Consider the following 23,888-nt stretch of genomic DNA (forward strand, 5'->3'; position numbering starts at 1 on the left):
TGTTAGGGTTTTGGCACAGAAAAGAAAAAAGAATGGCAAACAAAATCAACAGAAATATAAACATTTATAAAGGGAACACTTACTTCCCACCAGTTGCAATGAACACTTTGTCATACGTCAGTTCTTCACCATTACTCAGTTTGACGACTTTATTCTCTGCATCTAGACCTTCTGCTGTAACACCTAGCTTGATTTCTATGTCACCACTCTGTAGGTAAAATAAACACTCATGAGAAAAGTAAAAGAATCAAAAGTTGTGAAAAGCTGTAAACTAAATTCATTAAAATCTAATTTTGTGACATTCCTTTTCTCTCATGACTAAGAGAATAAAATGCTACCATTTCTCCTTCTTACTAATTATCACATTCTTTCCTTTTCTTCTTGTTAAGATCTACACACAATATAAGAAATGATGCACTTAATAATTGGAAGAAAAAGATGAAATAGTTCTCCTAGTACATACTGTAACAAGATCAGTTACATTGTCACTTATAATATAACAAGGTAATAATTCTTTACGGTACAGATGCACACACCAGACTCTAAATCCCCAACTCTACCCAACAATCTTGGGAGACACATGGGGAACCAGGGGTTTTGGGGGTGGGGATAAAGAGTGGGCTCAGCTTGATTTCAAGTGTCGGTAAATGACGAAGTTAATTATAGATACAATGAAATGTGACTTTTTGAAATGCGAGCCAAACTTCCTATTTACAAAAGTCAAAGAAATGCGACTTTTTGGAAATGCAAGTCAAAATTTACATTTTCTAAAATCGAAGAAATACGACTTTTCCGAAATGCGAGTGTCTGATTATGCAGACATATTTGAATATAAGAAAGTGCAAGTGCACACGGTAACCAACACAAATTTACTCAACAGTCCAAGTTGCCGTGACTGGATGTACCCTTCGGGCACTGCCCAAGGGGAGGGTTGATGGGGGCTCTGCCCCCAACACCCCCCGGAAAACATTCTCTTCACCTCGGAATGCACTGCAAGATAGAGCCGAAACAGTTCAGAATATTGCACTGCACTTTTCACACTTTCTTTCCTTTAGGATGATTCCGTGAATCTGTTAAAACTTTATGACCTCTTCAGTTTTTCCATAAAATAAAAAAAAAAGTCAAGCACACCACCGTAACACAAATGACATATGTCCGTCATTGAGAAGAATGAGACAGGTCACCGGTGTAGTCCTGAAATGTGCGTGTTATTTGAATACTCAAAATGTGTTAAGTATCGATTATATTGTTTGAGTAGTTTGGCAATTATGGATATTAATCAGTTAGCCAAAACTGAGGATCAAAATACACATTTTAACCTAAAAATGGCTGAGACATGAATATATGAAAAGTAAGTTGATAGTCGTGTGCATTTTTATGATATAGTAAATGGAATATTATACTTGAACTTTAATGAGCAATGAAAAATCTCTGCTATTCTGATTGGTCGTGAGGTAGTCACATAGGTGCGCAGTAGGACAGAAAATGGTGTGTGAGCTACACAGTAACTTAATCTTTCGCGTCGAGTGAGTGGACTTTCTGCGACTTTTTTCCTTTATTTGTGGCATTACTATTTATGTCTGCAGATTATTTTGTGTACCAACCACTATTACTTTTTGTCCTCTACAAGATTATCATCTTCAATTTGCCTTTAACTTAGTGCACCCATACCGTAAAGATTATCCAATAACAAATTATAACATTTATTCCTATGACATGAAGGGCCACTTGTTTGTTCAAAAATGAACACGGGAAAAAAATGTATATATAAATCAATTATTTCACGGAGTCACTAAGCACTATTTCTCCCCAGTAGCAAGGGAATGCCCTTACCTCATAGAACTGATTAGAACGTAATGTAATATTATCTGGTGTGAGATGCATGGCCTTGGAGAGTTTTGGTCGGTCATAGGGTAAGTGATTCTCCCTTGTCACCATCACCAAGCGACCTGTAAAACCTTCCTGCCGTAATCGTTCCACACAAGTAGCACCTGCAGCACCTGAAAAAACAAGCAATTGATTTCAACAAGTATTTCAAGGAAGCAGAGAGGATGTATTCAATAAAGCAGACAAAAAGACTAATGTTGTAAATATGATTTTGAAGACACTAATCATTTGCATGGAGATTTCTTCTTACCTCCACCAATCACTACAAAGGATGTATTGTTGTTTTCATCACGTTTGGCCAATGGTTTCACTCTCTTTGCTGCACCAAAGTGTTCCTGACTGGCCATCACTTTCACACTCCCATCAACAACTTCAACATCATATTTAGGAATGCTGTCCAGTCCTGGGAAATCTTCAATATCCCCTGGAAATTAAAGAATTTATACATATATAAAGATAAATAAATAAAGACCTTAAAATCACTTCTAAACTTTCTTCTGTGTTCTGAAACACTTGTTCCATGATCATACCTTCCAAATCACTACACACCTTTTGTTAATTCAATGATACTTATTTTGATGTATATAGCAATCATAACTAAAACATACAAATCATGAATCCATTTACCAGTTTCGAGGCTGAAGCAAGCACCATGCCACGGACACCTCACTCTTCCCTCACACAAAGCCCCCTTCTCTAAAGGTGCTCCATAATGGGAACATTTACTCCCTATCGCAGACAGTTTGCCCTTGTGACGAACAACCAGCACCTGGCCACCTTCTACATCAAAGGACTTCATTCTGGAATACAAATACCTAATTTCAACTTTTATACATTATTACATAATCAACTCCGACTGAGAAAGAGAAAACATGTATATATGCATGTATGTATGTATGTATGTATATCTTTATATGTATATATATGTATGTATATAAATGTATGTGTATATATGAATATGTATATGTATATATATAAGTGTATATGTATATGTAAATGTATAGGCATATATGCGCAAAAAAACTGTGTTACTAATGAGATACATACAAAATTCAAGTAGCTAGCAAAACTTAAAATAAACACTTGTTGCATGGAATCCAACAACTGCATGAAAGGTAAAATGAGATTAATACTAGGCTACATACCCTTCCTCCGGCAATTCATCCTCACGGCACACAACAGCTTCCATCATATTGCCTGAGCTTTCTCTTGGTGAATTCAAGTTGCTATCTGGAATGCGATATAGATTATAAGAGAGTTACTTCTTTTTTGATTTTCATCTTTTTTTTTCATAAGCATATTATCAATTTTTGTAATGTTAATGGCTTTAAAATCATCTAAATTTCCATTGTAAAATTATATTCCATTCTATATCCTTGTAAAATATACAGCATTAAAATGTCTAATATTTAATTTTCAAACATAGAATTGCCAATTATCAATGTTGTAATTCCTGAATTTGTATTTTCCATCAAAGCTACAATAGTGAAAAAAGTCTCATGGCACAAAACAAACTCATCTGGATAAATGTTACATAAAAAGTTAGCAACTGGAAATAAAGGTTCCTAAAAAAAAGGAGTTGATTTACCTCCAATCTTATTCTAAGTACACTAAACTGAGTCTCCAACAGTGACTTTTGAAATGGGATTTTCCCCAAATGATCTTGTTTTAATATGTTAATTAAAGTTTAAGCCAACATAAGCATAAAAATGTGTTACTATAAATGGGTCAGTATGATCTACCATTAAAACATTCACTTATGAAAACATTATATAACAACTATTATAACACCTATGCTGTCACCAACAATAAACAACTTCAAAAAGATTATATGTGATAGAATGAACAACAATTGCTGGTGGTTAAAATTTGATGGTTTATTTTACACCGAGTGATTACGATTTGAAACTGCTAAGGATTATCATAATCTCATTAGAGTAAAGAGCTCTGTACTGTATCTAGTTTGAAGCAGAAAATCATACCAGAAGGCGTGGGCGTGGTAAAAATTATAAAAAAAATGGACGTGACTTGCTATGTGGTCGTGGAGATTTAATGAGCTAAGACGTCCTCCTCACCCACTACATAACACCGGGTAAAAACCACAAAAATTACGAAAACAACCAAGTCTACCGCCATAAGGACGCAAATACCGATGGTCATAACCATCACTGAACACTTGAACACAAAAAGATCCCCGTAAAGAAAGTAAAAGGCAAGAGAAAGGTGAAAAAAGAGAGAGGGACGTCCACCCACCTGCCTCTCCTCCGTCTGAGTCGCCTCCGCCACTCCTGCACGAAGCCCCGACCCCCATAGTCCTTATAGTGGTTGTCCGTCCTAAATGGTGTCCTTTTTTACATATGTGGCGGCTGAATGTCGCCCCGCAGCCGCGTCTGACAACCGCTGCCAGTGCAACAGTCAAGCTAGCGCGGGTCAGGAATGCTGTGGTCATTATGAGGTGAAAGTTCGATTTTGTTCTGCTTGGGTTAGTTGGGGTTCCTCGGTGCCGACGGATCCGACGGGGGGTTGAGACACTTTGTGGAGACCGGTGTCGAGTTTGTGACACTTGGCCGTTCCTTTTTTTTCTCTCTCTTTTTTGTTGTTGTTGTTGTTGAGAGAGAGAGAGAGACAGAGACAGAGACAGAGACAGAGACAGAGACAGAGACAGAGACAGAGACAGAGACAGAGACAGAGACAGACAGAGACAGACAGACAGACAGACAGACGGACAGACACAGAGAGAAAGACAGAGACAGACACAGAGAGAAAGGCAGAGGCAGAGAGAAAGGCAGAGACAGAAAAACAGATAGACACACACAGACAGGCAGACAGACAGAGATGGGAGAGGGGATTGTTGGAGGGGGAGGGTGTGAGAAGCAAGGGATTGTATCACAGCAAATTTTCATTTATCTTTATTTTTTTCTAGAGAGGGAGGAGGTGAGAAAGATAGTGAAATTGGCTGTTATTTCTTCTTGTGAGATTCTTTTTTAAGCTGCACAATTCCTTTTATAATATGCAGTACAGGATCATTACGCAGTACGTGGAAAGTTGCAAGGAATATAAAGTATTCATATTATTGACAGGTGATTCAGCCGATCCTCAATCCACACGACACGCACGTAAACTATCGCGCGGTATGTGTGTGTGTGTATGTGTGTGTGTGTGTGTGTGTGTGTGTGTGTGTGTGTGTGTGTGTGTGTGTGTGTGTGTGTGTGTGTGTGTGTGTGTGTGTGTGTGTGTGTGTGTGTGTGTGTGTGTGTGTGTGTGTGTGTGTGTGTGTGTGTGTGTGTGTGTGTGTGTGTGTGTGTGTGTGTGTGTGTGTGTGTGTGTGTGTGTGTGTGTGTTTATGCGTGAGTGTGTGCATTATGTTAACGGACTATAACCGGTACTGGGCTCCAGGAACCTGTCCGGATAGTAAAAATGTGATCGCCAACAAAGAAAAGGATAGATAGAACCGTGGGAGTAAAGATTACTCACACTCGTTTAAAAATACATACACACCCTAAAACACATGCGCGCGCGCTCATGCACACGCGCACGAACCCTCACACACACGCACACGCGCTCGCACACGCGCACGCACACGCACATGGACACACACACACACACACGCACGCACATACACACACAAATATATATATTATCATCGAGCCGAATTAATCCACTGCAGAACGTAGGCCTCTTCCAATCTTTTCCAACCTTTTCTGTCTGGCTTTTTTTGTTTCCAGTCTTGGCCCTCAAATTTCGTTATTTCGTCACGCCATCTTGTCATTGGTCTGGCCCTTGGCCTCTTTATGTTATCTATAGTCCAGTCTGTTACTTTCTTTGTCCATCTGTCGTCCTGTCTCCGACATATATGCCTTGCCCATTGCCATTTCTTCTTTTTAATGCTCCCGAGTATATCTTCCACCTTCGTCTGTTCTCTGATCCACGTCGCCCTCATCCGATCTCTTAGGCCAATTCCCAGCATCGACCTTTCCATCCCTCTCTGGGCACTCATTAGTTTCCTCTCCAGTAATTTGGTTGTAGTCCATGTTTCTGATCCATAGGTCATAACTGGGAGGACGCACTGGTTAAAGACTTTTCTTTTTAAACACAATGGCAAGGAACCTCTTAGTGTGCTACTGTGTCTGCCGAAGGCGCTGTAGCCTTGAGTGATGCGTCGCTTTATTTCCTCTTCGTTAGATGTGTTTGTCTGTACGAGTTGCCCTACATATATATACTTGTCTACTACATCTAGCGCTTCGCTTTGTACATGTATCTGTTCGAACGGAACTCTACTGTTGAACATAACCTTAGTCTTTTTCTTGTTCATCCTAAATCCGACTTTCAGACTTTATTCTCTATTCAGACCGTCTATTGATTGCTGCATTTCATTTGCTGATTCACTGAAAAGAGCAATATCGTCTGCAAATCTTAGATTGTCTAGGTATTCGTCTCCTATTTTGATACCCATCTTTCATTTATTATTTGAGTACTGGACTTCCGTTATCTTCCCTCTTCTTTTTATTTATAGTCTTTGTTAGTTCAGCTTATTCTATTTTGTCCGTTTATTAATACTTTCATGACCCTACGTTTTTGCACAAGCTATTCAGTTTCTACGCCAAGTGCAGGTTCCTTTATTATGTCATTGAACTGTTTGTTAATTGCTCAATGTTGAGATCTCCGTCGTTGGGAAGTGAACATCTGTTTTGGATATTAGGTTAAATTCTGTCGCTCGGGTCTTCAAGTTAGCTCAATTTGGTTGCGGTTTTCGTATGAGTTTGCTCCTTTCACTTCAAAGGTTTGATTTAATTTCACCTCTGGCCAACATTATTGATAACTTCCACATTCTTTACTATATCGCGTCTATTTGAAATTAAAGAGTCGACTTCGTTTTTGACACCAGATGGCGACTCCCATGTCCACTTCCGTTCTAGTCTTTTTCGAAGAATTTATTCATGATATTGAGCGATCGAGTCTCCGCAAAATCGACTAGCATTTGTCTCCTCTCATTCCTAGTGCCTATTCCGTAATTCTCTATTACGGTTTCTCCGGTCTTTTTACCTATTTTGGCAACGTAATCCATAATTATTGTGAAATTGGTTTTTAATCTCGGTGGCTAAATGACCATCTTCATAGAAGCTCTCTATTTCTTCATCACTTTGGCTTGAACAATCTTTAAGTTGCACCTATTGTTTGGTTTTATTGTTACTGAAGCCACTCTTTCGCTTACACTATAGAATTCCACGATGTTCTTTTCTAAGCGTTTGTGAACTAAAAAAAAAAAAAAACTACCCCTAATTCCTGCTTGTTGCCTTAGGGTTTACCTCTGCAATAGAACACGTGTCCATCATTTAATATCTTCGCCTAGTCTTCTAACTTCTAACATCCCATTAAATTAGAGTTCCTCAAGTACTGCTAGCAAGTCGGAATCGGGTTCTCATGGTCCTTATATTGCTTGTGCAAAGGTTCATCAGCCCCCTCTGGTCCGGAGCGATCCTGATCGACACCGCAACCAAGGGCTTCTTCGCCTCTGGGGAATGAGGGCCGTTGCTACTGGCTTAGGTGCATCTTGGTGGGAGGGGGAGTAGTTTAGCCGGGAAGCCACTGATAAGTTCCTTCAGTAGGGTTGGCCTTCCCTAGTGTGGACTTCAGAGCAGCAACGCATGGGCTTGCTCACTACACCAGGGTATACTTCCGTGAGCATGGACTTGAATAGCCGAAGTGAATATGTGTGTAATTATATTTTATACATTACTTTAATTTATGCGCAGGCATAGTTGTTCACCCGCACATGCCCTAAGTACTACGCATGTTCATTTTCGTGCACATGCACATGCAAGGAACCTTTACACATGTTCCTATGCATATGGATATGCATGCATACTCCTACATTCTACACAACTACGCACATGCACATGCATACACATACACAGATATATGCGCACATCATATGTACCTCCATATATATGAACACACATTTATAGATATCTTGTACATGTACACATGACTACTCACACACACACACACACACAGCATATACATACATACACATACATACACATATAGCCACACATATGCTTACGTACAGGCAGCCTTCCGCAGTGGATTCTCAACAGCAGACCAAGGTCTATATAAGTACTTATATAGATCTTGCAGCAGACCACATCCACGCGCTCACGCAAATAAGAGAAAAAAAGAAACGAATATAGGAAACCCCTGTAGCCTTGAATAGAACGGAAAGGGTATTAGAATAGGAGACGAATACCTAAACAACCTAAGATTTGCAGACGATATTGTTCTTTTCAGTGAATCAGCAAATGAAATGCAGCAATCAATAGACGATCTAAATAGAGAAAGTCTGAAAGTCGGATTTAGGATGAACAAGAAAAAGACTAAGGTTATGTTCAACAGTAGAGTTCCGTTCGAACAGATACATGTACAAAGCGAAGCGCTAGATGTAGTAGACAAGTATATATATGTAGGGCAACTCGTACAGACAAACACATCTAACGAAGAGGAAATAAAGCGACGCATCACTCAAGGCTACAGCGCCTTCGGCAGACACAGTAGCACACTAAGAGGTTCCTTGCCATTGTGTTTAAAAAGAAAAGTCTTTAACCAGTGCGTCCTCCCAGTTATGACCTATGGATCAGAAACATGGACTACAACCAAATTACTGGAGAGGAAACTAATGAGTGCCCAGAGAGGGATGGAAAGGTCGATGCTGGGAATTAGCCTAAGAGATCGGATGAGGGCGACGTGGATCAGAGAACAGACGAAGGTGGAAGATATACTCGGGAGTAGAAGAAATGGCAATGGGCAAGGCATATATGTCGGAGACAGGACGACAGATGGACAAAGAAAGTAACAGACTGGACTATAGATAACATAAAGAGGCCAAGGGCCAGACCAATGACAAGATGGCGTGACGAAATAACAAAATTTGAGGGCCAAGACTGGAAACAAAAAAAGCCAGACAGAAAAGGTTGGAAAAGATTGGAAGAGGCCTACGTTCTGCAGTGGATTAATTCGGGCTGCTGATAATGATACATTCACATATGTGCATATATACATACACGTATACACACAAACATGAATAAATACGCATATACACACACATACATGACTACATACACATATACGCACAAATATACATATCTTCATATATATATATAAATATATATATATATATATATATATATATATATATATATATATATATATATATATATATATATATATATATATATATATATATATATATATATATATATATATATATATATATATATATATATATATCCATGTATACCCTCACGTACAAACACGGGAGCATACACATACATCTTGTACTCTTACACATAACTATACACATACATATAAACTACACATACACAAACTAAACTCTGCATATGTACACACATATACCAGTATACACATGCCCGCATACATGCATTAGTGCCTGTATATAATTTTAGACATGCATGAGTACACACACACATATATATATGTGTGTGTGTGTGTGTGTGTGTGTGTGTGTGTGTGTGTGTGTGTGTGTGTGTGTGTGTGTGTGTGTGTGTGTGTGTGTGTGCACATATACAGGTGTGTGGAATAACACGAACGCTGTTCCACAGGCGGAAGTAACACACACGAATGGTTCATGACATGTACTTGTCATGCTTTGTCATCTAAGCTACTGAACTCTATACGCATCTTTGTTACATGTTCAATAAACTAAAGAAAACGGAGGAACTGATCCATCATGCAAGGATGATATCTGCATGTAGTTCTTTTCCGTCTGCTTGTGCTTGCTTTCACATAAATGGCTTGGTAACTTATTCATGAATCGAGAGTCGAACAGAATCAATAACATCAAACCGAACCTGCTATTCCGCAACCGAAATGCAGCAACTTCTTTCTTTGATACTGAACACTTATAGAAATCTGGTTAATATTTTGTTTTGAACTTATTATTTTACCTTACACAACTGTCACTAATTAGGCATGGTATTTCTTAATATTATTATCATTATTGGCATTGTCACTAACAATATTACCATTACTATTATCATTGTTATTTTTACTATTACTGTTATTATTATAATTATTGTTATTATTATTACTATTACTGTTAATATTATTATAATTATTGTTATTATTATTACTATTACTGTTATTATTACTATTACTATCATTATTGCTATTGTTATTATTATTATTACTGTTACCTATTACTATTATTATTATCATTATCATTATTATTATTATTATCCTTACTTTTATCATTATCATAATTACTATTACTATTATTTTTATTATTACTATTATCATTATTATCATCATTTTTATACACTTTATGTAGCCGCTAACGCATCGTACATTTCGTATATTAGCAGCTAGTGTATCACACACTCCCTACACCACACATTACGTAATATCGCGACCGAGGAAGCCATGGTCTATATCAACCGCAAGAGAGAAGAGAGAAGAAAGGACAAATGAAGAATGGTATAAGGTTGGAGTACTCCCAGTTGACGAGTTGAAATGATATCATAGATGAATGGGAATAACTGACATTGTAATGATTTATGACAATATATCAAGCAGTATTTTAAACACATTTATTTGTTTGATATCACCCTTCTCTCAAGTACCTCTAAGGTTGAAATTAGGTCATAGTAACCTTTGTATTTTTGATGATAACGTAATACCCTTTCTTGATGACGTCAGAGTATTCCAAAGAATTGGGGAAAATATTGACAGTCATCGAGAGAAGCAAAGTGGGCTCTACGTATTGGTGGCAGCTATTGTGGCAGATTAATTTCAGGCTACTGTACTGAGAGGAGAACTATTTGATAGCATTGTTATATATTTTCTTGAAGTTGACCTTTATTTACAAAAAATGAGCTCTGATAATCTGCATGCTGATGTAAAAGGGGTAGATAAGGACGAAGCTGAGGGATATGCCCTTTTAGAACTCGATGCATTGCACAATGAAGTACTAGAAATGAATGTGGATCTAGACAAAGTGTATACTACTATGGCAGAATTAAGAGATGAAATATCTGTGGCCAAAGAACGAGATAAGGAAACGGGAAAGTATCAACATTTGTTACCAGAAATGGCTACCTTCAGGAGAGGCTCTCTGAAAAACTCAAATCCATTTATCAATATCCCTGCTTTTTAAAGTACTGGAATGTGCAACCAATGGAATGCTTTGAGAGGACTGAGCAAATGTATTCCAAGAAACTGCTCGCTCAGGTCTGACAGGGGCAGAAGAGATAAATAGATTAGAGTCTATCAGAGAGCCTCTCCTGAAGGTAGCCATTTCTGGTAACAAATGTTGATACTTTCCCGTTTCCTTTCGTTCTTTGGCCACAGATTTTTCATCTCTTAATTCTGCCATAGTAGTATACACTTTGTTTAGATTCACATTCATTTCTAGTACTTCATTGTGCAATGCATCCAGTTCTAACAAGGTATCTCTCTCCTCCTTATAATATTAGGAAACTGACGAATCAGTATAGAATATAATAGTTTGGCCTACTGTTACTAGTTTTCTTTGGTGTATTCACCCTACATTCTCTTTGTTTTAAGGACACTATTATATTTCAATTGCACTGTATTATATTAAGGTTGTATAATCAATATTCTCATTAAGAAATAGACGTATTAATTTCGTTACTTGAAAGATTGTATTTGAGTTATCTGAGTGTCATTGTTATCATTATCATTATTCCTATCACTATTATCACCATTGGTATCATTATCATTATTTATGTCATCGGCCAGAAGCAGTGACACTCTAATTATGCTATCATTAATGCATTTAATTGGTAAAACGTAACCCTTGATTAGTTATGATGAATATCACACTGTCTTGTTCTTGTTTTGTATAAACCATAGATGAAAACATCTTGCATAAACCTGTCATAGTGCTTTATGCTACAGCTTTCAGGCCGTTGAGAATTAATCAAGTCAGACAAGTCCTCTTTGAAGGAAGTTTTAATTATGTGTGAAATCCTAGCAAGAGGTACTCCAAGATCTATATCCACACTTTGCTTGTCACATGCTGATTTTGCTAGGCGGTCAGCATGATCATGCCTGGGGATTCCAACATGCGATGGTATCCACACAAAACGTATATCATGGCCTCGTTCTTTTGCACGATACACATTTATCCTTATGTCATTTGCAATATTTCCTGCACCTTTGTCTAGTGTGTTCAAAGCCTGGAGAGCACTCTGTGAATCGCAGAAAATTACCCCTGAGCCTTGATTTAATAGAAATTCGGTGGCTATGAGCATTCCTGCCAACTCAGTTTGCGTAGTGCTAGCCCAGTCATGAACCCGCCTACAATCCTGGTGCTGCAAAATATTGTTTTTATATACGACAAAAGCGCATCCTGCTCTACTCCCAGACTGCAAGGATCCATCAGTGTAGCATTCATACGCATTGGGCATAGTTTCAAGGTGCTCATTAATAATTGCTAAAGCATACTGCTTAAGTACAGCAGGGAGGACACTGTCTTTTTTTGGGGCAGTCGTATAAAATACACTTAGGTCCGACATTTTCCACGGTGGAGCAGAACGTCCATGTAGGGTCTTAGTTATGGATATGTTCAGCTGAGACAAGTGCTTACATGTTACTTGTTGCCATGGATTTGAATTTGAATCGATGTTGCCATTCAAAGTTAGCTCCACTATTCTATGTTTTAGTTGTCTTTGGAACTCTGTACAATAGAGGGGTTCTCTTATTGCTTTGACACTAAATGTGGTGTTTATGTATAATATTCTTTCATAGACAGACGGCAAATTAAGTTCTGATCTCATATTCACAATCCTCGTTGTCTTAGGGGCGCCGAGAATAAGCCTCATGGCCTCATTTTGTACAATTTCTAAACTAGCCAACTCTGATTCCTTGTATAATACTAGGTGCAATGCATGATAATCTATGACCGACCGTATGTATGACAGGTAAAAGAGTCTAGCAATATTGACATTAATACCATGGTCTTTGCCGACAAGTGTCCTAAGTGGCTTCAGACGTTCCCACAGCCTTTTCTTCAGATTTTGTATGAACTCTGCATCATTAACAGCCACCCCGAGATATTTGTATTGGTGACAGAGATCTAGCTCAACGTCATTGATGTGAAACCTTGGCAGAGGGATTGTTTTAGGGTTAAGTGCCTTGGTTTTTTCAGTCGATGCACTTTTGCATGAGTACTCTTAACACCCCTGAAGAAAACCTGAGCCGATCGATTGGATAGATACATTTGAATCCATGTTAACAGTTTTCCCTGAATACCAAAGCTAGCTAGTTGCTCAAGAATCATTTCTCTGTTTGCAATATCAAAGGCAGATTGAAGATCAAGAAATACGGTTTGCATGCCTGGTATTGAGTTTGTTAAGTATTCTGCAAAACAATGCTGACTGCTACGTCCTGGGAGAAATCCATACGGTCTGGGGGATAACTTAGCATGTATACGGTACATGAGTCTGTTCAGAATTATTCTCTCAAGTACTTTGCACAGACAGGAGGTCAAGGAAATTGGTCTGTATTTGTCAGTGTTGGATTTGGGTATAGGGATGATTAAACTTTTAGTCCAATCTTATTCAGTTTCTTAAAGCCAATAAAGAATTCAGAGAACTAAAAACTGAGATTCGTAGTAAACATTGGGAACAATTTTTGCAAAGCATCAATAGTCAAACTTCCATGGCTGATGTATGGAGAAAGATTAATAGGCTGACAGGTAAAGCTCCCACAACACCGCAGTTTCACAGCCCACAAGAACAGGCTAATATGCTACTGAAGCAGTGGGCTGAAAACTCTCAGCTGAGCTCACTTCCACAAGGGATAAAAGACCATCTCGACAAGTCAAAAATAGATAGGAAATTCAATATAGCAGTAGCCTGTGCTGCTATTGACCCATCCGACTTTGCCGAAATAACCGAGTGGGAACTGAGAAATGCCCTTGTGAAAGGCAAAGCAACAGCCCCTGGCGAGGATGGCATTACTTACAGTGTTCTTCGCCTCATTGCGCAGGTGCCAGGCAACCCACTCTTACACCTGTATAGACTCAGCCTATCACAAGGAATCCTCCCAAGCTCCTGGACTAAAAGTTTAATCATCCCTATACCCAAATCCAACACTGACAAATACAGACCAATTTCCTTGACCTCCTGTCTGTGCAAAGTACTTGAGAGAATAATTCTGAACAGACTCATGTACCGTATACATGCTAAGTTATCCCCTAGACTGTATGGATTTCTCCCAGGACGTAGCAGTCAGCATTGTTTTGCAGAATACTTAACAAACTCAATACCAGGCATGCAAACCGTATTTCTTGATCTTCAATCTGCCTTTGATATTGCAAACAGAGAAATGATCCTTGAGCAACTAGCTAGCTTTGGTATTCAGGGAAAACTGTTAACATGGATTCAAATGTATCTATCCAATCGATCGGCTCAGGTTTTCTTCAGGGGTGTTAAGAGTACTCATGCAAAAGTGTTTGAACTCGGCACACCTCAGGGAGGCGTACTTAGTCCCATGCTATTTAACATCCTAATGCATAGATTACTAGGCGATATACCACTTGAGGGCAGTGACTCCATTATTTGCTATGCCGATGATATTTGCATTAAATCCTCATCCGAGGAGAGAATGCAACAGATCCTTGATGTGCTTTCAGCAAGGGCTACAGAGTGTGGCTTGATAATATCGACTGAAAAAACCAAGGCACTTAACCCTAAAACAATCCCTCTGCCAAGGTTTCACATCAATGACGTTGAGCTAGATCTCTGTCACCAATACAAATATCTCGGGGTGGCTGTTAATGATGCAGAGTTCATACAAAACCTGAAGAAAAGGCTGAGGGAACGTCTGAAGCCACTTAGGACACTTGTCGGCAAAGACCATGGTATTAATGTCAATATTGCTAGACTCTTTTACCTGTCATACATACGGTCGGTCATAGATTATCATGCATTGCACCTAGTATTATACAAGGAATCAGAGTTGGCTAGTTTAGAAATTGTACAAAATGAGGCCATGAGGCTTATTCTCGGCGCCCCTAAGACAACGAGGATTGTGAATATGAGATCAGAACTTAATTTGCCGTCTGTCTATGAAAGAATATTATACATAAACACCACATTTAGCGTCAAAGCAATAAGAGAACCCCTCTATTGTACAGAGTTCCAAAGACAACTAAAACATAGAATAGTGGAGCTAACTTTGAATGGCAACATCGATTCAAATTCAAATCCATGGCAACAAGTAACATGTAAGCACTTGTCTCAGCTGAACATATCCATAACTAAGACCCTACATGGACGTTCTGCTCCACCGTGGAAAATGTCGGACCTAAGTGTATTTTATACGACTGCCCCAAAAAAAGACAGTGTCCTCCCTGCTGTACTTAAGCAGTATGCTTTAGCAATTATCAATGAGCACCTTGAAACTATGCCCAATGCGTATGAATGCTACACTGATGGATCCTTGCAGTCTTGGAGTAGAGCAGGATGCGCTTTTGTCGTATATCAAAACAATATTTTGCAGCACCAGGATTGTAGGCGGGTTCATGACTGGGCTAGCACTACGCAAACTGAGTTGGCAGGAATGCTCATAGCCACCGAATTTCTATTAAGTCAAGGCTCAGGAGTCATTTTCTGCGATTCACAGAGTGCTCTCCAGGCATTGAACACACTAGACAAAGGTGCAGGAAATATTGCAAATGACATAAGGATAAATGTGTATCGTGCAAAAGAACGAGGCCATGATATACGTTTTGTGTGGATACCATCGCATGTTGGAATCCCCAGGCATGATCATGCTGACCGCCTAGCAAAATCAGCATGTGACAAGCAAAGTGTTGATATAGATCTTGGAGTACCTCTTGCTAGGATTTCACACATAATTAAAACTTCCTTCAAAGAGGACTTGTCTGACTTGATTAATTCTCAACGGCCTGAAAGCTGTAGCATAAAGCACTATGACAGGTTTATGCAAGATGTTTTCATCTATGGTTTATACAAAACAAGAACAAGACAGTGTGATATTGTGACCGCAAGAATCAGGCTGGGATATAGATTGTACTGGCAGGTCAGTACAGCCTGTAATATTGAAGAAACGAAGTGTAAATTATGCAATGAAGAATATAAGCGAACACTTGTACATTATATCTCAGAGTGCCATGTAATACAGCCTTTCAGACCACCTAGCATGAGGTATGGAGAACTATGTAACTACTTCATATCATCTGATGTCTTGGAAGATATATTTATGTTATATCCTAAATTTGGAATGTAGTATCACATGACCACATATCAAATGTTACATTGCCTTTCCACGCCCAAGCCGTATGCCGGCTTGACAGATGAGTAGATAAATTACTGATCGTTCTTTTCCTTTAAATGATATATTTTAGACCGTAATAATTTTATGATATAGATTTATTCTGTAATACTATTATATAATGCTTTGACCATGTATCAAATGTACTACAGCTTGCCCACGCCTGTGCAGTTAGCCAGGGTGGTAAATAAAGGACTAAACTAAAAAAAACCTATACCCAGGGTGTGACTGGTGTGTGTGGGTGGTACCATCACCAAATTGTGTCGGACATAAAAGCCAAGGCATGTGGAAAATCAGTGTTATATGAAAATTACGAATGCTGAGTCCAGTGCCTGAGTAACGAGGTGCTCTACGAGAGACCGTTGGCGAGGCCTGGGGAGTGTATGTGTGGCAGCACTTGGCCTGCGCTCGCACCCTCCCCTCGCCCGACCGCGAGAGTAAACCACCTCAGCGGCGGTCTGTCACCCGCCCGTGGCCCCCACCATGGAGGGGGGAGGTGACGGCCTTGGGGCCACCGCGGTGCCACCCACCCCCACAACCCCCCACCCTGTGGAAGAGATTGATTCTCCTGAAATGAACAACGAGAAATCACCTGCAAACCCTGACGTTGACGACGAGGGCTATCAAGTCGTCATTACGAAAAGAAATAAAAAGACACCACGTGAATCCGGCAACGCGACTGATGAACGACCCAGGAACAATCACCGAGAACCCATCGCCCCAAGACAGAAGTACATCCGCCTGGCCTTCCCCGAGGAAACGTCCACGGTCGATAAAATAAGGTGGATGAAGGAAGTCAGCCGACTCCCTTCCCTCCAAGAGCATGGACCACTAGACATGGTGCAGGGGAAATGGCAATCCTCGCGCTATGTCTACGTCCGACGGGACCAACGACACTACATAGACCAAATGATCAATGGTGCTGTCGCAGGGATTTCGCTTGAAGAGAAAGACGAGTATCAGCCCAGACCCAAGAGATACGAGGAATACCTGGTTACCAGGTTTACAAAGGAGGCCCCTGCAGATGACCTAATGCACCTTCCGGGTGTTTTCAAAGCCCGGAGAATCTATAAAGAAGGGCAGCCATTAAATAGAATCATAATTGTGTGGAGCGAAGAACGCCCGCCACCCACTGAACATCACTTCTATGGCAAGTACATAGAGCCGAGATCTATACGCCCATGGAGCTCTGAGGTGGTGGCCTGCTACAAGTGCCAGGATTACGGCCATGTAGCCAAACACTGCAGGAAGGAATTAGCTTGTGCTGTCTGTGCAGAAGCTCACCAGACATAGGACTGCCCTGCAAGAAATAGAGGAAAGGACAATGACACCGAAGACGCCGTCACCATCGTGAGGAGGTGCATAAGATGCGGGGAGCAACGTGTCACGGCCTGGCACCGTAACTGCCCGCACAGGCCTGTTTCTTGCACAGTTTCTGTAAGCAAATGAAAATCCGTAAAAATCTCCCGGCTTTGACACAAGAACGCAAACTGCAAGGGAGTGATAGTGCAACAGCAACCTCATTCTTGCAGGGAGTGAGTCTGACTGGAGACTTGGTTGTGAGTAGCTGAATGCGTTGGTTCGTATATGCCCTTAGGATGAGTATGCCGAGTCTTATGATATATACATTGAAGTCTAACGTACATACGGTATGGGTGTTGTAGCCGCTAGAATAATATAGTTCATGTATTAGCGGCTAGTGTATCCGATCAAAGAATTCACATAAGAGACATTCATCCGCGTGGCGGCAATGTCGAAAATGTAAAATAAATCAATATATGTAACGTAAATGTATCGAATTACAGGTTTGATCGCTACTGAATAAACCTTAGCGAGTGCTATGTGGGGGTATCAGTCATCCACACCCATAAGCAATCAAGGGTGTACTCTGGCGGCCACATTGGTAGATTTTTGATGGTACTATACTGACAAATTCTAAAACTCCACAAATATATACTCACCGATTGTTGAACGCAGTCAATGACCATTTCTGATTTTGATTCCATCTGTCTCAGAGCGGCAGAATGTTAGTGATGAAAACATTATCCTTACAAATGGTAGTAGTATTAAAAATAATGTTTATTAAATTATAAATCCTAATGTTTAATAAATAATAAACAGAGATCCTATGATTCCTAAATCGTGATTACTATTGCAAACTATTAACACAATATATTAATCACTAGAATACAAGACATGTGTTATGGACATAATCCTAAGGTATATAAACAAAATGCATGCAGGTTTATCTTTAAGTATAACTATGTAAACATTACAGATTATTCCACAACAACCGATGCAAATGGTGTGCTGATGGTACATGTAGCCGCTGTTATTATCAGCCGCATGGCGTAGCAGTTGACATCAACACCATGCATATAATATCCCTTCCAGAACGCCAGTATCCTGTGTATATCATCCTCTCACTCTTTCCAGAGAGCCAACATCATGCTCGTTGCCGCTAGAATATCGTATAGTTCGTGTATTAGCGGCAAGTGTTTTGTGATCTAAGAGAACACGTAGAAAACATTTATCCTCCGCGTCACGATGGTGAGGGAGGCCTCGGCCGCGACGGTATGAAAGACCTCGACTGGTGCCACCAGGTCATCACATGGCCCATATAAACCGCAAGAGGTTAACCCCTCAAACGTGTCTATGTGTAGAATTGCGACATAGGACCCGCCCTTACAACCACCGTACATAAGGAGCAGGCAAGAGCTTTTGATATGAGGGATCACGTCCCAACTAATGTTTACGTGTGAAATAGTAGGGAGTGTCAACGGGGATGCCAAACGATTTAGTGTAACGGTGTAGTGATGACTATGATTACGGTATTGAATACCCACAGTGTGAGAATCTTGTAACGTCACTCTACACCAATTCAGTGTTATGGTGCAGTAGTGATTACGGTGGAAAGTACCCGCGGTATGAAACGGCACTTTAAAAGTCTACGGGAATTACTCGCATGAGTACACGACTGTTGAAAAGAGGGTACATGTAGCCGCTGTCCTTTACCAGAGGTATGGTGTAGCTTTTGACACCAACAACACGCGTATATCACTCTCTCCAGAACCTCAGCACCATACGTATATCATCCTCTCACCCTTCCCGGAGTGCCAACTCGCGTACATCACCCACCTAGGTCACTGTGGTTAAAAGGGTTGAAGTCGGGTAACGCAGTAGGCCTGTTCATAGGTGTTGACATACACATAACTTGCTTTGTCCCTTGTGCCTTGTGCTGACGCAAACATAGCAAGAAGGAAATATGTCCCACAGAAGGGGCTGACCTAGGAGCCAATTTGAGAACCTGTAGTAGAGGCCCTGACTGTTCCCGCTATGCCTATATACTTGTACCCTCATGTATAGACATAAATATGTACTTAAGTGTTATATGCATGATAACTACTTTTCTTGTTTTAGTATTTTCTTGTCTTTGTTGGCCGTTTGTGTTTTCGAGATGTCTTGTGACAGTAACCAAGCTTCAGCTCTGTGCCAGGGTACTGATGAAAATGACATTGTACCAGTAGCGGAGGAGGACCATGATTTCGATGTGTGGGCTATGCAGAAAAGAATTCGGGAACTTGAGGAAAAATTATTACGTTATGAGTCGAAGAGTGAAGAAATCCCGGTGAAGGAAGAGAAGAGCGTCCGACCCCGTGTGAAGACTGAGGTAGTGACTCTTGAAACAGTAAGGAATCCGGAAACTCTAAACAAAGTTTAGACACAGAACTAGTGTCAGCCCTTCAGCATATCGTTCCCAGGGATACAAGTGATTTTTTAACTAATTAATCCTGTGAGGATTTGCATCATCTTCTTCACCTTCTCCAACTGCGCAACCGTGTCGCGTAGTTCGGCGACCTCTGCACCCCCAATCGCAGGCAGCCGCGGGAAATCTCTGTGGCTGAGGATGTCACACAGGCTATGGTCGGCCACTCTCCTGGCAAGTTGGCCGCGGGTTGGGTTAGGAGGGTCGCGCTGGTCACTCGCGGTCGGTGCTGGAGCCAGGGGTTGAGGGGGGAGGGGCCAGGGTAGGGAGGGTTGTGCATCCACAGTGCCAGGCAGTCACACCTGTCTTCCCACACCTGAAGCAGGATGGGATAAAGATCGGTGCATCTGCAGTATTCTCTCGTCCTGCAGCACTGCGAGGACACTCCTTGGCAGTATGTTGCTCACCGCATGCTGCACAGCGTGCCTTGCCCTTGCAGTATTTTGCTACATGGCCACTTCCCATGCAGTTGTAGCAAATCACAGGGGATGCCCTCCACGGCCGCACGTGGCTAGTAGGCATGTACTTTCCGAAAAATTTGTATGTACTGGGAGGTGGTTGCTCTCCTTTCCATATGATGCGAATTCGGTTGAGTGGTTGCTTATCCTTGTACACTCTAATGGCTTTGTGAATTCCATCGAGTGCGTACGCGTTTTCAAGGTCGAGGTCCTTGTTATAGTGTGTGACGAAGTATTTGTCATATTTTTCTGGTTTCTTTTTTATCACACAATTTGAAGGTAATACCTCCAATGAGTCCTCCAATAAGTTTGTCAACATAATTCTGCTGGGAACGAGCGACATATTATATGGTGAGGAGGTGTCCCCTCGCACAAGGTCAATGGGGGTATCCCGCAGGTCTGGAGAGGGGTTGCCAAGGTCTTGTAGCCATTTTATTTTTCCTGAAGACACGACGTTTCCTTGTTGCCAGTGGCGTTTACCGGCGTTGGTGGCCTTTTTTCTTTTTCGTTTTCGACTTCACTAATGTGAAGCCGTCACCTTCATCAGCTTAACCCATCTGGTACATCATATCTAAGGGTGTCATGTAATGCAGCCTTTCAGACCTTTCAGAATCTACAAGGAAGCTCTATCCGCCCATGGAGTTCAGAGGTTGTGACCTGCTATGGCCCAAACGGCCAACAAAGACAAGAAAACACTAAAACAAGAAAAGTAGTTATCATGCGAGGGTATTACTATTTATGCAACAATGGGGGAAAACAAACAAATAGCAGGGTGATCTATGTGTATGTCTCACAGTGCACCAGTCACTGGCAGTTGTTCTCAGGCTGGCTGAGAGGAGAAGTCTGCAGGGATCCTCCTATGGACACTGGGTAGTCTGACATACTCTAAATCACTCTTCCACACGTTCGCTCACTGGCTCATACTCTTGAGCTCCTAGTATTCATTCGTCACCCTTTCCATTTCATGCGCTTGGGCTAACTATGGTAATACAGGTGACTGATACCACTGCGTTGCACTTGCTTCACTATTTATTGGAAGGCGGTCAAACCTGTAATCAATACAATAACAATCATAGTCACTGTTTTAACTAGTTTACAGTCCTTGGTTGAACTCTTATGACACTACATCTATGAGGAATACATTTCACTATTTACTAAGCTCATAATTATCACCTAATGCTTAAAGCATATAACACTTAAGTACATGCTTACGTCTATACATGAGGATACAAATAAATACACATAGCAGGAACAGTCAGGGCCTCTACTAGAGGTTCTCAAATTGGATCTTAGGAGGAGGAGGAGGAGGAGGGGGAGGAGGAGGAGGAGGGGGAGGGGGAGGGGGAGGGGGAGGAGGAGGAGGAGGAGGAGGAGGAGGAGGGGGGAGGGGGGGAGAAGAAGGAGGAAGGGAGGAGGAGGAGGGGGGTCAGTCCTTTAACACGTGTCGTCTCGTCGGTATTAACTATGGGACTGATCCATAGACTGGCGATGACCTCCTTCTGTGGGGCATATTTCCTTCTTGCTATGTGTGTGTCAGCACAAGGCACAAGACGAGTTCTATGTATGTCAACACATGAACAGGCCTACTGCGTTACCCGACCCAACTCTTTTAATTAACCCCAGTGACCTGGGTGGGTGATGTACACAAGGAGATGGCACTCAGGGAAGGGTGAGAGGATGATATATGTATGATGCTGGCGTTCTAGAGAAGGTAATATACGCGTGTTGTTGGTGTCAACAGCTATGCCATACCACTGGTAAATGACAGCGGCTACACTCCCCCCATTGATTGGGTACGGAATATCCCAAACAAACAAGATAAGGTAGGTACCATGCATCAGTGAGAAACTAGATCCCGTGCAGAATCGATGTCCTTTTCCAGAAGGCAGACCTTGACTATGGGGCGGGTTAAATCCCCAGAGGTAGTATGTAACCGGACCTTTCTGATGAGGTCATCAGCACCAGGGAATACCTGGATGACTCTATCAAGACGCCACCGGTTTCTTGGTAAGTGGGACTCGGTAATAAGGACAACATCGCCCACTCGGCGATTGGGAGATTGCAGCAGGGTTTAATTTGATGCTGGCGCATCCAGAGTGAGTGAAGTTGCCTCACCCATACACCATCCATGTGTGAGGCTGTAGGGGGGTGGAAAACCCACTCAATGTCTCTTCTGTGTAACGCGTTGCATAACTTATCATCCGTAATCCAGCTGCGTATCTTGGCTTGAATATCCTTACTGCCCCTTTGAAAGTTAAATCCCTGTCGGGGATCTTTCTGGGGGTGCCCCGTCTCGATATGAATTACATGAGAACATTGATGAACTCAAGGCGAGGAGGAGGCGGCTTACGTGTAGGCTGCGGCTGACGCGGTTGTACTCCGGTGGCCTCAACCTCGCCATCACTGGCTGTAGGCCCCCCGCAGTATATAGGACTCTACTGTTTATCCCCGGCGCCAACGTGTCCTGCGAGACGACCAAGACAAATTGCCTCCAGAACAAGCAATTCCGACCCTTACTGACAATGCTTCTGATTACCTTATTACTACTTGTAAACTCATGTAATGTGTATGCTCATAATGCTCCTCAGATACTGCACTGTATATATCACTACTTCTGTAATAATTATCATTGTAGTTACTCTAGTTATCAATTGTTCACGAATATTCTACGGACATACTTTCTTATCACGATGCTTTTAGTTGTACAAACACCTAACACATGTGAACCGTGAGAACGTGTATGAAGGCCTTACATAGAGAAGAGCCTACGGAAGATTAATATTTTCCTGTATTTAGTAACTTTTCATTGAGTATCGTACAAAAACGACCTGAATTCACCTCGAAAACTCAGAGCCGAAGTCACTTTGATCTCAGCTTCAGCTCGGTCAACACCTCAAGCCCCCACAGCTTATAACCAGAATAAAACTGTAGTAACTCTGCCTACATTTTATTCTACCATCAGTCGTAGTTACTACACTGGTGGCTAGCTCAGTGGGATACCGCACATTCAAACCACAAATCCGAAGAAATTTCGAAGAGACTACTGGCCACTTCAAGTCCGCACTTCCTGCCTGCCAAAATAAGGTGTTGCTTAGAATCTATCAGTGAAGTGAAGTTTCTCTCCCTCGTTATGCTCTGCAGTCTCCCCGCACAGAAAACGGGATCTCCCCCTCAGCCAGTCTCTCTTGCTTGCCACTCTCGCCAGGCTCACCCTACCTCACTCGGATTTACTTAGATTCTCACATTACTTTTATTAATTCTCCTTTAAAGCGTATGCCTTACGACATACCGCCCAGCGACCGAGTTCTACGTAGTAGTAGAACTTATTCAGACTCGCTTGACAGCGACCGACAATCTCTCTCCTCACCTCCTCCCTCACCGCGTGACTCCGCCACTCCGCTCTCCCCTCACTCTACACCTGTGTTCTCTCCTTCATTCTA

General features: G+C 41.4%; 1 protein-coding gene across 2 annotated transcripts in view; it reads right to left on the reverse strand.

Annotated features, from left to right (window-relative positions):
* The window catches only part of LOC113830398 (apoptosis-inducing factor 3), a 77,882-nt gene that overhangs the window by 9,995 nt on the left and 43,999 nt on the right, over window positions 1-23,888 (reverse strand). Inside the window, exons 1-6 of one of the 2 annotated variants that reach the window (XM_027383615.2) lie at window positions 4,141-4,418; window positions 3,033-3,117; window positions 2,515-2,687; window positions 2,138-2,311; window positions 1,834-2,000; window positions 84-208 (exon numbers count right to left, since the gene is read on the reverse strand). In XM_027383615.2, coding sequence (XP_027239416.2) covers window positions 84-208; window positions 1,834-2,000; window positions 2,138-2,311; window positions 2,515-2,687; window positions 3,033-3,117; window positions 4,141-4,336 — 920 coding nt within the window. In that variant the 5' untranslated portion in view covers window positions 4,337-4,418. Of the gene's footprint in view, window positions 1-83; window positions 209-1,833; window positions 2,001-2,137; window positions 2,312-2,514; window positions 2,688-3,032; window positions 3,118-4,140; window positions 4,419-23,888 lie in introns of those variants that run through there. The other variant, XM_070129719.1, reaches the window with a different exon arrangement.

This window comes from Penaeus vannamei, chromosome 14, assembly GCF_042767895.1.
Source record: "Penaeus vannamei isolate JL-2024 chromosome 14, ASM4276789v1, whole genome shotgun sequence".
In the NCBI taxonomy this organism is placed as follows: domain Eukaryota; kingdom Metazoa; phylum Arthropoda; class Malacostraca; order Decapoda; family Penaeidae; genus Penaeus; species Penaeus vannamei.